The 13,934-nt window shown below is 44.1% G+C and overlaps 1 protein-coding gene across 2 annotated transcripts in view; it reads right to left on the reverse strand.

Moving 5' to 3' along the window:
* GPC6 (glypican 6) overlaps nt 1-12,988 on the reverse strand; it is a 1,121,471-nt gene extending 1,108,483 nt beyond the window's left edge. The window contains exon 1 of one of the 2 annotated variants that reach the window (XM_086709530.1): nt 12,107-12,988. In XM_086709530.1, coding sequence (XP_086565656.1) covers nt 12,107-12,266 — 160 coding nt within the window. In that variant the 5' untranslated portion in view covers nt 12,267-12,988. The remainder of the gene's footprint in view (nt 1-12,106) is intronic. The other variant, XM_025924536.2, reaches the window with a different exon arrangement.
* Between the last annotated feature and the right edge of the window lie 946 nt (nt 12,989-13,934).

Genomic DNA, 13,934 nt, shown 5'->3' on the forward strand with positions numbered 1-13,934 from the left:
GAAAGAATATTAAATAAGACACCACATAATCAAATGAGTAGTAAAAGTACAATAAAAGCCTTTCACACATTAGCACTTGATAATGTAAAAGTAAGAGTAAACTATGTTACCTAAGTTCAATATAAATATATAGCTAGAGGAAAAGCTGTAATAGATCAAGGAGTGCTCAGAATCCTACATTTCCAAATTATTAATACCTTATTTTCCAAATAGAGCTCCCAATATGTCAAAGATCATTTAAATTCTTCAAAACCATTTGTTAAACCTTTTGCTGTAAAAAAGGAAAAAAGATGCTGGGCATATTAAGTTTCATCATTTTTAAGGTTTAAAAACTCCCAATCATTGGGATTTAGAAGAAAATAGGATAAGCAAACAGCTAAAGTATGGGGAAAAGTATTTTCTTGCTTTTTCAGGAAAAAGTTAAGTCCTGTCATTTAAAAATCTCTATAAATCTAAAAGCATAGAAGCAAGTTCATTTCAAAGGTGCAACTGACTTTGAGCTACTCTGACCCATTAAGAAAACAACTGAAAATTATTCATTTTAAAAAGCAGACCTCAAAGTACTTTCTTTGCAAAGAAAATACTTGCCTCAACCTTACTGCAACCTTAAGAGGAAACACCTCCAGTTCTCTGAAATCCAGCTGAGGAGCACTAGCCCTTGCTAATCTCAGCTGTCCTGGGGGCACAAAAGAGGAAGCCAATTTCTCAAGAAATCCAAGAACTGTAATAAGGAGCAAACACACCAGCCAATCAAGCCTACAGAACACAGGTGTGCATGCCCTGAATGTATTATGCTACATCTTTAATTGAATGTGTATAAAAATGAAGACTGACCAGCTCTAAATGTAGTCTCCTTGCATAAGAGTCTAGAGGTCAAGAAAAAATGGCTACATCTGCATTTAGTCCAGGAAAAACAGCTCAAAGGAGCAAGGAAACGGAATCACTCTTCCCCAAAAATCTTCTGAATAGGAACCTCCCCAAAGAAACGAGCCATACTCAAAGAGAGCCTGTCACATTAGCAAAGAACAATTGGGATCCTACAGTAAAAAAAAAACAAAAAACCTGAAAACGTCAACCAGTTCCCATTTAAAGCAATGTTGTGGTTCTCTCCTACTCAAGCAGATAAGCGCCTGCAGCTGAGTTGGGGCCCTTTTGTTCCATGCGTAGGTAGTTCTGGATTGAACCGCTCCAACCACTCTCTTTCCCTTAGTCCCCCTAGTGGCCAAAGCGAGCGTCTGAAAGAAGTCAGAGGCAATGGGGGAGGAGGACGAGTGAAATGCAATCTGAATCAGAGACACTTTGTGGGTTGAGATTCTTAAAATCAAGATGAGAAATAACAGAAATCATTGCGCAAATTTGACTGTCTACCCTGACAAAAACCTGTATTTAAAACCACAGTGAATGCACCCAGAGTTTGGTCCCCAGAGACTCAAGATGGTGCCTGGACCAGCATTAGCATCACCTGGGAATCTGTAAAAAATACAAATTACAGGCCCTATCCAGGAACAATGAAAACAGAAACTTTGGGGGTGGGGCCGAGGCATTAGTGTTTAACAAGCCCTCCTGTATTTCTGATGTTTGATAAAGTTTATGAAGCACAGCTTTAGCTAACTGCTTCCCTTTCCTGGATGCACATCAGAAATACTAGGGAAAACTGAAAAAGAAAGGAAGAAGGGAGGGAGCAGACCAGGAAAAAGAGTGCCCTGTCTCAGACCAATTAAATCAGAGGATCTAAAAATGGAGCACAATTTTTGTTGTTGTTGTTGTTGTTGTTGTTGTTGTTGTTGTTTAATGCTACCTCACATGATTCCAGGACAGCCCTGGCTTTTTCCAACTCAAAAGAGCCAGCTGTTAAATTTTCAGGAATTTTGTAAGCTGGTTGTTAAACTGTTAGTGGCTTGAAATCCGTCATGGTGGGAACATAGCACAGAAATTGGCAAATGCTACAAATCAGATCTTCCCACACCCTACCCTCCTGAAAGGCAACTGCTAAACATGTGTCAGTTCACCGCTGGCCAGAGTTGAGAAATACTGGACTCAAGTAAGAACGCCAAATACGTAATTGATTCAGACAATCTGAGTAATTCTTCTCAACTTCTCCATTACCCTCAATTCCTGGGGATTCTTAGGAATATTACCCAAGCAATTCAGTGGCCATATACTTAAGGAAGGTGAATATCAGCCCTGTCTGAGGGTGTAGCCACGATGGGTCCAAGTCAACAGCCATGATCTTTTTCTTTCTCTTCCAGGCACCAGCACAGGAAGCAATTCTGGAATGAGAGGCTGGGTAAATCTGCTGGGGGACTTCTGAGTTAATCTTCTCGTCAATGAGGAGATAAACATGGGAAGAAACAGCCCTACTGTGTACCTCTGGGCATCATAATGAAGCTTTGGCTCTTAGTATTCCAGCAGCCACCTTCTTTCTGTAATGAAGCTGACCTGTAGAATGAGGAAAACAGAGACAAAAGATGGAGAGAACCCAAGACCCTCATGATAGTGTTAACTTCCCACTCTCTCACACGTGGAACTGCTCTGTATTGGAACGTATGTGAAATGATGGCTTTCCCTGATTGTGGAAGACAGCCAATTCAGGATTCTTTGTGACCTGCTGCCAAAAGTATCTTAAATGACACAGATGATTTCAGGCAAGAATTTCAACGGCTTGTCTTCTTTAAACCCTTTTATTGGAACTTCTGAGTAGTAGGAGTAAAGTTTTTCAGGTTTTGTTTTTTTTTTTTTTCTTTTTAATGTTGCCTCTTCCCTGCTGACCTCACTCATCCCTTCTTCTCACCTCTTAACCTCGTCTTGGCCCTTGGCATCTCAGGCTTTAGTATCTAAATCAGCCCCCTGGCTATCTTCCTTCCCGCCTCCTGGGCCTTTAATAATCCCTACACTATTCCATCCTGTTTATAGTGCTTGACCAATCTAAAACAATACTTTCATCTTGTCATTTCACTGCCAAGAACCTAGAATGATGACCTACTTCCTGCCACATAAAGGCTAGGGTTTTCAAGGCCCATCAAAAATACAACCCCACTCTATTTGTTCAATATTGCTTCTCACAAATTCTTAATTGATCGCTTTCTGTAGTATCTTCCAAACGTACTACTTTCCTTACAAAATTTAACCCCACCCCAAATGCCGCCTTCTTTCATGAGTGTTTGCCAACTGCTACGCATCCTTCAATGTCCCTGTGATGGTTAATTTTGTGTCAGTTTGACCTGCTTAAAGGACACCCAGATAGCTGGTAAAACATTATCTGTGGGTGTGTCTGTAAGGATGTTATGGGAAGAGATTAGCATGTGATTCAGTAGAAGGAGTGACCAGTGTAAGGAAACATTATTCAATCCTTGACGGCCCAAACAGAACAAAAAGGTGGAGGAAGAACAAATTCCCTGTCACTCTTCTTTAGCTCAGACATCCATTTCTCCTACATTGGGACATCAGAGCTCCTAGTTCTCCAGCCTTGGAATCTGAAACTTATTACCACTACCCCACAGTACTCCACCCCACCCAAGGCCTTCAGCCCCAGACTGACTTACACCTCCACTCTCCTGGGTCTCCAGTTCACATATGGCAGATCATGAGGCTTCTTGGCTTCCATAACCTCTGGAGCTAATTCCTATAATAAATCTCCTCATATGTATACCTATATCTATATGTGTATCCTATTGCTTTGGTTTCTCTAGAGAACCCTGACTAATATCCTCCAAATTAAATTTTACCCCTTCCTCTCAGCAAGGTCAAATAACTCTCTTCATTTTGTGATTCCAGTCATTACAACCAGTAACATATTTGGTACTTATGCCATGGACATAGCATTGTTTAAATATTGGGGAGTGAAGTAACAATTTAATTCTTCATTTTGGTAAAAATTTTAAGTTATTTTTTTACATTCCCATAGGACAAAAAACCTGTGACTTAAGTTTCAAAATGGCACAGCTGATTACATAAATTTTGAAAACTCTATACTTTCTGAGAGTTAACTCATGACTCACCCCACCCTATTTGGGAAATCTCTCTCTCGGCCACACAACTGTGACTTCAGTTTCAAAGTGGCACAGCTGGTTACATATATTTTGAAAACTCTATACTTTCTGAGTTAACAACTCAAAGTGAACTGTGAGTTAACAACTCACAACTCAACACCCTCCCCCCATTTGGGAAATCTCTTTCTCTCGGTCACACTGATACTCTTAACAATCCTATGCTGGTTTAATGATACTGAGTTTTGTCTCCACTAAAAAGCACACATAAACTATGTCAGAGTTATTTACATGGCCTTGTAAACTCAAAAATGTTTCTGGGATGCATGCTGCTCTCTCTGAACCTCTCTCTTTCACATAGACAGAGACTAGTTCGTACTCACTGTCCATCACATAGTACATATCCAATGAATGACTTTTGATTAATTAATGGTCTTTTGGTGATACCAAACTTACCTCTTAAATATTTCTTTTTTTAAAGGAAGTATAATTGACATACAATATTATATAAGTTTCAGGTGTACAGCATAGTGATTTGACCTTTGTAGACACTGCAAAATGATCACCTCAGTAAGTCTAGTTACCATCCATTACCCTCCAAAGTTAATACGATACCCTTGACTATATTCCTGATGCAGCATATTACATCCCCAAGACTTATTCCGTAATTGTACGTTCGTACTGCTTGATCCCCTTTAACCGTCTTGCCCCCTGCCCCTCCTCCCCTGTGGCCACTACCAATCTGTTTTCTGCATCTAAGAATCTGGTTTCTGTTTTGTTCGTTCGTTTTTTTAGATTCTATATAAGTGACACCACATGGTATCTATCTTTCTCAATCTTACTTCACTCAGCTTCTAAATATTTCTTGAGTCTTTCTACTTCATTCCATTTCCAGGCACTGCTCTAGTTCAAGCTAACATCTCCTCCTCTTCCTGTATCTGCTTTTCCTCCCCTGCAAGCCATCTCTAGAGAGAGACCAAGGTAACATTTCAAATCAAGTCCAATCCTGATTGAAACACTTCTTCAATAGCTTCTCACTGCCCTAGGCTGAAGGCCAAGGTCAGCGCTGTGAGCTCCAGGATTTCAGGGCTGATTAAGGAAAGAGACAGGACCATGAGGTGGCAGCCAGACACAGAGAGCTTTATTTGGGTTGCACTTTGACAAGCTGCCTGAGAGGGGAAGTCCCTCATAGCTTGAAGCCTTGTAGACATAACAGAGGGTAGCCACTACCAGAAGGGGAGAAGGCTCAGGAACTCCTGGAGAGGGAAAGGGGATTAAGTATCTAGGCAATGTTGTTCAGCCTTAGAGTGGAGAGGGCAGCAGCTTGGATTTTCGGTTGTTGTGTTGTTTTGTTTTGTTTGTTTTGGTTTCTTTTAGGCCCCAGGTTCATCCTATAAATGGCTAGCAGGCAGGTGTTACGCAGCTTTGCAGGATACACAAAACAGGCAGGCTCTAACTGGTTAAAACTCAATTTCTTTGGGCTGTGTTTAAAACAACCAGATGCATAAAAACTTGACTTAAGCACCCACAGCTTTTAGAGCCAATGGTCCGTATCTGCGATGAAAAAGTAAACCATAGGGTCACGCTGCATGGGCCATCTTTGAACACTGTATACAAGTCATTAACCTGGCCCACAGGCTCTCTGGTCTCTCTCACACCCTTTCTATTCACAGACTGTTTTCTCCAGCTTCCAAACTCCTCTCATGCTTTCAGGGTCTTCTAACCACACAGGTACTAAGTCCTCCTGAGCCCACTGCCCACTGCTCTTCCTCAAGAAGGCATTCCCTAACCCCACGATTAGATCAGATGCTCCGATTAAATACTGTGTCACAGTGCCGGTATCTCAGCCCTTGATTGTGGGTGGTCCCTTAATTTCCATTTCCCTGCTGCGATTAAAATCCCCTGTGGCCCTATATACAGCGCCTGGCCCAGAGAATTACACATAGTAGGCATACAAAAAATATTCACTGGATGAGGGGAAAAGAAATGCCTAAAGAACATACAGAATGAGTTATAAAAATAAATCGACAACCTGGATAACGTGTAAATGTGGAATCAGATTTCTATTTTTCTTTGTTACTAACTGGTGCATTCATTTAAAAAATATTTTTCATCCGAGGTTATTAAAAGCTCTTAAATACTGCCATTCAGGACTACTAGAAATTTTAAATCTTTACCAAGACTTACTGCTATGAAACCATTTATTTACAAATATGCCATCCCAGGGAGTCCATTACACTTTCAAACAGTATCACGTAAATAACTGAAAATTGAATAATACTGAAGAAATCTATGAAACTATGCAAAGTCGAATTACATGTCAGCTAAAGAATTTAGTAGTGCAGAATTTGGTCTGCAAGGACATATATAAGCACCAAGAATTTAGTAGAGCAGAATTTGGTCTGCGAAGACGTATATAAGCACCAAGAATTTAGTAGAGCAGAATTTGGTCTGCAAAGACATATACAAGCATATGAATATAAGAATATTCAGTATTCTGTTTATACTGTCAAGACAGCTGGCCTTGCCAGAAGTCTTTTGAGAGATGTGAATTAAGGGGGAAGAAAGTCTTTTGCAGGCTTAAAATGTAAGCTAAGACTAAGCTAATAAATTATTTTATCAACATTTCCCTTCCTACAATTTCTATCCTAAACTCATACTTCTGTACAAATGTAGTGACTGAATTGTAGGTCACTTTGGTTTAAAAGGACTCAATTTTGTATTTTGTAAGTGTTCATAAAACTCACCCATAATCATAAAAGAACATTAGTCACACTCTTACATAAATTACAATGCAATGTTTATACTATAATACTTTAAAGGACATAGTGCTGTATATTTTAAATCACTTTTGATAGCGGCCTACATTTCTACTCACAAGCTATTAACCATGTGGTACAGTTAAAGATGTGAGTTTTATGTAAAAAAGTGTATCAGTCAACTCAAATGAACTCTTGTTCTCAATGATGACATATTATCCTCTAATTAAGTCAGCTAAGATAACTGTTTGCAAGGATCATTCTAAAATTAATTCCCAAATCAAGAGTTTAACAAGTGGCACGCCTAATAGCCCAGAGTTTAGACTGTCTTGATACCTGGAATTAATGCGATTCTTTTAGAAATCTAGTGACTTGGCAAATCATAAAAAAACAAAACACAAAATACATCTGAAGTTCAGCTAACTCAGACCTCTCACACTGTTCTTCGAAAGAATTTTAAAGACAGCTAACTACAGAGAGGGCAAAGAAATCAGAAATCTATGAAGCAGGCAGTTAAGTGGAAATTAAATAATTTATTTCAAACTAGGGTATTTAATGTGTGTGTAAAAGAGTAAGAGTTGCCAAACACTTTTTTTCTGTTTATGTTAATACGATATCTACATGCAAATTGGAAAAAAAAGGTAGCAATGGCAAATGTACTAAGTTAGTTGGGGGGCGGGGGGAGGTGCAGAGGGAGGGAGGACAGGTTCCCTGAGAAACCCAGCAGAGAAAGGAAAGGACTGTTGTACAAAGACCAGGTGACATGAAGCATTACATATTCTGAAATTTGACAACAATAAAGAACTTAAAAAAGTCACTAGTACATCAGCAGAGTACAAGAGAATATTCTTTAATTTGATTTTGAAATAGATTTTTAGAGTATTGAGATTAATTCATATTAAAGAGATGGGAAAAAGTTGAAAGCTTTCTTTATTATCCACCTGCAGCCCAACTCTCCAAACACCTGCGACACAAAAAGGGACAAAATACTGAGAAAACAACGATACTTCTTTCCTCATCAGTGGAGATAAGCTTCCCTCCTCCCGCTACCCTATGATACCTTCCTACAGCAAACTTTGTTGCACTAACCCAATATTCCGCTAGGTCCAGAATGATGAAAAATACCAACACACGTGCTTTAGTTTCCACCTTTTATGTAACTACATAGATACAATTAAAAAATCAGGGAGGGGCGCCTGGGTGGCGCAGTCGGTTAAGCGTCCGGCTTCAGCCAGGTCACGATCTCGCGGTCCGTGAGTTCAAGCCCCGCGTCGGGCTCTGGGCTGATGGCTCAGAGCCTGGAGCCTGTTTCCGATTCTGTGTCTCCCTCTCTCTCTGCCCCTCCCCCGTTCATGCTCTGTCTCTCTCTATCCCAAAAATAAAATAAACGTTGAAAAAAAAAAAATTTAAAAAAATCAGGGAAATGCATACACACACACACAATTTAGTGATGGTAGCATGGCCAATTCCCGAGGACATAAAATTCAAATTCAAAGTGATTTTGAAAAATTGTTGATGTTGCAAGTAAACAGGAAACTATTCAGCATGAACTATAAGGCAATACACCTGGTGACTGGTAACACCAGGCTATATATACCTATTGGTGAGGAAAGAACTGATTTTGTACACATTCGTTCAACAAATGCGGAATGGCAGTGGGCAGGATTAAGTCTATGACTCCAGTACCTGGAGACTGATGGCCTGGGTTGCAACTCTAGCCTCACCGCTTTCTAGCGGAGTCATTCTTGGGCAAGTTAATTATTTAAGTTTCTGTGTTGCTCAGTCCTTCCATCTATAAAATGGGGATAATGATGATATCTACAAAATTACCAAAAGGAGTCAATAAGGCAATGTTTAATGTTTTTAGGAGCAGGTAATATTTAAACAGGGGCTGGGCACATAGTAATTTCTACATGAGGGATTGTTAAATACGACTGCATTAGATAACTAATGGAAAAAGTAGACATGTAGGCCAATAAGTCACCACTAGTCAGCTCCGAGGGGTTACAATTAACGACTCCAAGAAGGCTCAAGACATAAGATAGTGGCCCAGTAAGCATAAAACAGCATTCCCTGAATTGCCTGGTCTTTGAAGCAGATGTTCTTTTCAGTTCTTGAGTTCTTTTAGGAGTTTAGAGCCATCAAGAGGAGTCGGGCTGGGAAAATGAGATAACATTATGGACGCTCAAAGAAAGACTGGAATGTTTCATATCTACCTTTGATCAAAACAACACTCCTAACAAAGAACTTGACCCACTCACTGCTCAATCCCTTCCCAGAAGACAGAACAGGAGAAAATAAGCAAGCACACTGGGAAGACTTTGGGCTGGTTATGTGGAAATATTTCGATACCACAAGAATTACGAAGTATCAGAATGGATGCTGAGAGGGGCTCGCGAATCTTCCCCTTTGGAGGTCTTTCAAACAGGACAGATAGTCTATCTGATCTGCCTGGGATGGCTTAAAATCAGCACTGAGTGAAGATTGATGGTGCAAACTGGCCCTTAAAGGCCTCCCACGCACTCTCTGAGAGTATAACTTTATGTATTACCCATCACAGCCCCTCATCTATTGAGTTTGAAGAACACCCTTTTATCCTAGAATAGAAAAGGGCAACACTATTTCACAATTGTGAGTTCTGAGTAAAACTTTAATAATGTCATGATGAAGCATAATGTCCTTATTACTTCTCAGTTATTTTACCAGGCAAACTACCTGCAAATATCTTTCAATTAGAAACAGCCCTCATGAATCTAAATTATGAACAGCAGTTCCTTTAAATTCATGTTCCCTGGCAGACTAATGGCATATGCCATTTCTCAGGCAAACCCTTAAAAGTCCAAACAAGGCAAAGGATGAAAAGGGAGTTTAAAGAAAGGATAACCACCATACACTAGATAATGAAATGTAAATAGTATCAGAACTAGGGAAGAGCCAGAGTGTTTTTCTTTAATAATGGGACATATTTCCTCCATGGTTATTCCAACAACAACATGTAGCATTGAGTAATTCATGTTGAATATATATGTGAATATATATACACACATACATACATATATATACACACACACACACACAATTATCTTTTAATTCATGTGTTTTCCTATCACACGTGCCTCTGACCCCACAGTGACCTCTATCTTGACCATTTCTACCAGCATCAAAGCACATCAGGGTTAGGGCAAAGTCAACAGTACCCTTTAGTCCTAGAAAGTGAGTTTAACAAAAGTGCACGTTTCAGAATTTAATAGCTAATTAGTGAGCACTGTAATTGTCAGGAGGTGGAGGGGGAAGAAAAAAACAAAAAGCCCTGTAGTTAAAAAATCTCCTGAAGGACTTATTTTAACCACTGGAAATGTTCTCAGGAAAGTAAATGGGGAGTACAGAAACTATTTACACTGAAAACCTTCACTTTGATATTAAGGAGCTTTGCGTCATGCCAAGGATGAAGTGCAGTCCCCTGAAAGTCCCATAATCCACTAAAGAATACCGAAACAATTTAAAAATACTGAACTATTTTCTTCTCTGAGATATCATATCTGAAATCATGCTGGGAAATATCTGTGTGTTTAAAAGATACACTTTGAAAAAGCCCAGATTAGAGGAGAAAAAGTTCCTCGAAGAAGTGAGCCACGCTATAAAACCTTTTAAAAGTTGAATTCCCTGAGATTTGGGGAGGAGAAAAAAGCAAAGCTGATCCTTATCAATTAATTAAAAAGAATGAAATAACAGTAGACAAAGGGGAAGGAGAGTTAAGAAACTTAAGGAGCTGTGGGGGCAGTCGCTCTCCATTCACTGATTAACAAATTAAGGAGTTCTGGAAAAGGGAGAAGAAGTGACAGGGATAGAAGAGTGGACTTATAATTCACCACAGGTTCCGCCTCCGACTCACCAGAGGCTGGCTACGTCTGGCTCAGAATTGAAAAAGGCTCCCGGTACATAATGCTCGGCGCTGTTGGCGTGTGTATGGGCTATCTCCACACCCCCCCCCCATGCTTCAATTTATATAAATGTGTTCATTTCGGTAAAAGTGCAAACCTTCCCTTGCAGGGTGTGCAGATCAACCGTAATAAAATACCAATTCCATTACGTATAGAAACGGGGATGTTTTAAGATCTCTGCAAAGAGCTTTGCCCTCATCGACCAGCTCTTTGGCAACATGCAGGGACGCTGGTGGAGATTTAGCGTTTTGATTTGACCATCCGAGGTCACTGAGGACTTCAACCGCCGGGTGTGAGCGGCCCGCGCCCTCGCAGCATCTCCCGGCCTCTCTCAGCCTCCCTCAGCTGTGCTGCCTCGCAGCCACAGGATTATCTCTCCCCGACACGTTTCATTCACAGAGCCCCGGAGAAGCTCCGAGTCGGTTGGAGCTAAGAGCCGGAAAACACGCACTCGGGCTGCTGCACAAGTTGTTGGAGACCGAGTGCTCCGCACACGCCGGCGCCGAGATAGGGGGTGGGGGCTCCCGGTGCAGGAATGCTAGTGGCCCGGCCGGCGGGCCACCCAGGGCCCGCGGACCCTGGGACAAACCCACCGGCGAGCCACCCGCCTAAGTTGGCGCGGCTTCTGAGAACAGGCGGGCGGCCGAGACCGCGCTCGCGTCCGGCCGCTGCGCCGGGGGTGTCCCCCGAACCACTAGTGACCAACCGCAATCTGGAAAGCACTGAGGACCCGTAACGCGAAAGCCCGCCCCAAGCCCGAAACCGGCAGCCCGAGAACTCCCCAAACCGGCCCGGAACTGCCGACGTGCGGAGGCCGGGTCCCCCGGTGGGGTCCCCCCGCCTCGCCCGCCCCCCGGCCCCGGGCGCCGTGCGCTCTGCCTCCCGGAAGGATCCGGTGAGCGGAGCGAGCGGCGAGGGGAGCCCTCCGCGACTCTCCACCGCCCCCGCCGGCGCGAGGGCGGGAGTGGGGAAGGCGCCACTCAGACTGTGGCGCTGGGCAAACTGCGGCCGCAGTTCTTCCAAGTTTGCCTGAGCGAGAGGCGCGGGGTGGGCGCCCCGCTCGGCGACCTGCCCTCGCGCCGCGGCCGCCCCCGGGCGTCCCGGGCTCCCAGGCCCGCTCGGCCGGAGCCCGCCGCGAAGGGGGCGCACGGGCGCCGGAGCGGAGGGAGAGCGGGCGGGAGGGAAAGAGGGCGCTCCCGCGTGTGCACACAATGAGGCAGCCGAGACGCACACCTTCCCCGCGGGAACAGCCGCCGGAGCATCCGCCGCCCGGCGCGGAGGCAGGGCGTCCGGGAGAGCCCTGCCGGAAAGTGAACACCAACAACTCAGCAACAGGGGGAAGGAGGAGGGCGCCGGGCGGCCCGGGGGGACGTGCGGTCGCCGAAGGCTGCAGCCTGCCGGGCCGCGCGCCCGCGCTTACCTGCGATCTCCTGGTAGGGGATGTCCGCCAGGCTGAATCCCTTGGCACCGTACGCCTGGCGGACCTCGCCGCAGCTCCGAGCCTTCACCTCCGCCCTGGCCGGGAGGGACAACAGCAGCCCGGAGAGGGGAAGGATCACAGCCCCGATCCAGGAAGGCATGGTGCGACGTGCAAATCCAGCTCGGTAAACCCCAGGGCCCGTGCGCTCTTCACCTTGCCCCTCGAGCCGAAAGCCCGCCAGAGCCAGCGGCGCGCTCCTCGCCGCTGCCCAGCGTCACCCCCTTCCGCCGGCCGAGGGGACGAGCCGCGCAGCCCTCTGGACTGCGCTCAGCAAACTTTTATAAGCCAGATGGAGGATGGCAAGCCAACCAGGGCTGGCTGGGAAAACAGCCGCTTTGCTCCTCTAGCCCCCCAGATCGAAAACGGTGCAGTCAAAACGAGAGAGAGAGAAGGCAGAGGAATGTTTAAAAAACCACCATGGGGGTTCAGAGCTGCGATCCGACTTCAGAGCCGCAGAATCCTAGAGCGCTGCGAGCTCGGCTCGCCCGAGGGTGCAGCGAAGGTGGGAACGCGCGCCGGCTCTCCCGGGGAGGGAGGAGGCGGACAGGCGAGCGCGAGTGTGTGTGTGCGCGCGTGTGTGCCGGGCCGAGCGCGGGGTTCTTGGGGACGCGTGTGCGTGGAGGTATGTGTTGGGGATATACTGGATCCAGGGGAAACCTCAGCTTCACACAGGCTGAGGGAGCCTGTGAGAGTCCTCCTGAAATAGGAAGAGAGAAATCCCGGAGACAGACACTGGAGGCTAGAGGGAAGGAGAAAGGAGGGGAGAGGGAGAAACGTGCTACACGGAGCACAGCCGAAATTCAGAGGCAGAGTCGGAGGCAAAACCTGGACTGGATCTCTTGCTACTCCGTAGAAGGAAAAGGGGGAAAAGGAAGCGGTTCTATTTTCTCACTCCCTTCACATCCTTGATACTGATCTCAAACGCTTCCTGTAATGACCGAAGTAAGTGATCTAGAAAGATAAAGTATTTTAAGTCATTGGCATATTTGTTATTAAGCCATGCTTTTGTGGACTTAAAGGACAACGCAATTCCAGTCGTTGCTCTAAATATGAGCAACAATTTATGACCTACTGAAACACAAAGCCCGCGTAGAAATAAACATATAGAGGAACCCCTGAGCTTCAGAGCACGACCGTCGCTGTAATTAATTGCCTCATTTCTGTTTGGCTTTGTGTTTATTTTCTAAAGACAGTTTGTGCACACCGAGACCAGTTTTTTTTTTTTAATTGTTTTGGTTTGGGACTCAAAATTTCACCCTTTTTAATTTCAAATATTACACAATCTTGGATCAGAAATCATTATGCTTATATCTCTAGTGTGTGGAGGAACAGGAAAGCCAAGAAGAAGAAACACAGCAGGGAAGCAATGGGAAACCGAGAGGGTAGGAGTCCGTGGGCTGCACAATAGGAAGGTACTGGGGAGGGAAGTGACTTCTTCCTTCTCCCCAATCTCATATACTGGGCTTAACATTTTCTTCCAAGTTGACAGAATTCTGAACTGGGGAATCAATTAACTTTCTTCCCGTCTTACACTCAAGTTTTGTGAAATGGGATAAAAATGAAAATTCAGGGTAGGTTAATTTCTTATTGACTCTTTTATGTTAATTCACTCTGCTAACCAAAAGCTGGTATGGAGCCCCAAAACTCCTGCAACTACTAAGGTAATTAAAGCCAGGACAAAAGAAAAAAAAAAAGATAATGCTTACACACTTGTGAAGCCAAATGTAATTAGATCAGCACATTACTCAAAAATTACTATAGGCTAGTG

The sequence above is a fragment of the Puma concolor genome, chromosome A1, assembly GCF_028749965.1.
Source record: "Puma concolor isolate L17-30 chromosome A1, mPumCon1.1.hap2, whole genome shotgun sequence".
Taxonomy (NCBI): domain Eukaryota; kingdom Metazoa; phylum Chordata; class Mammalia; order Carnivora; family Felidae; genus Puma; species Puma concolor.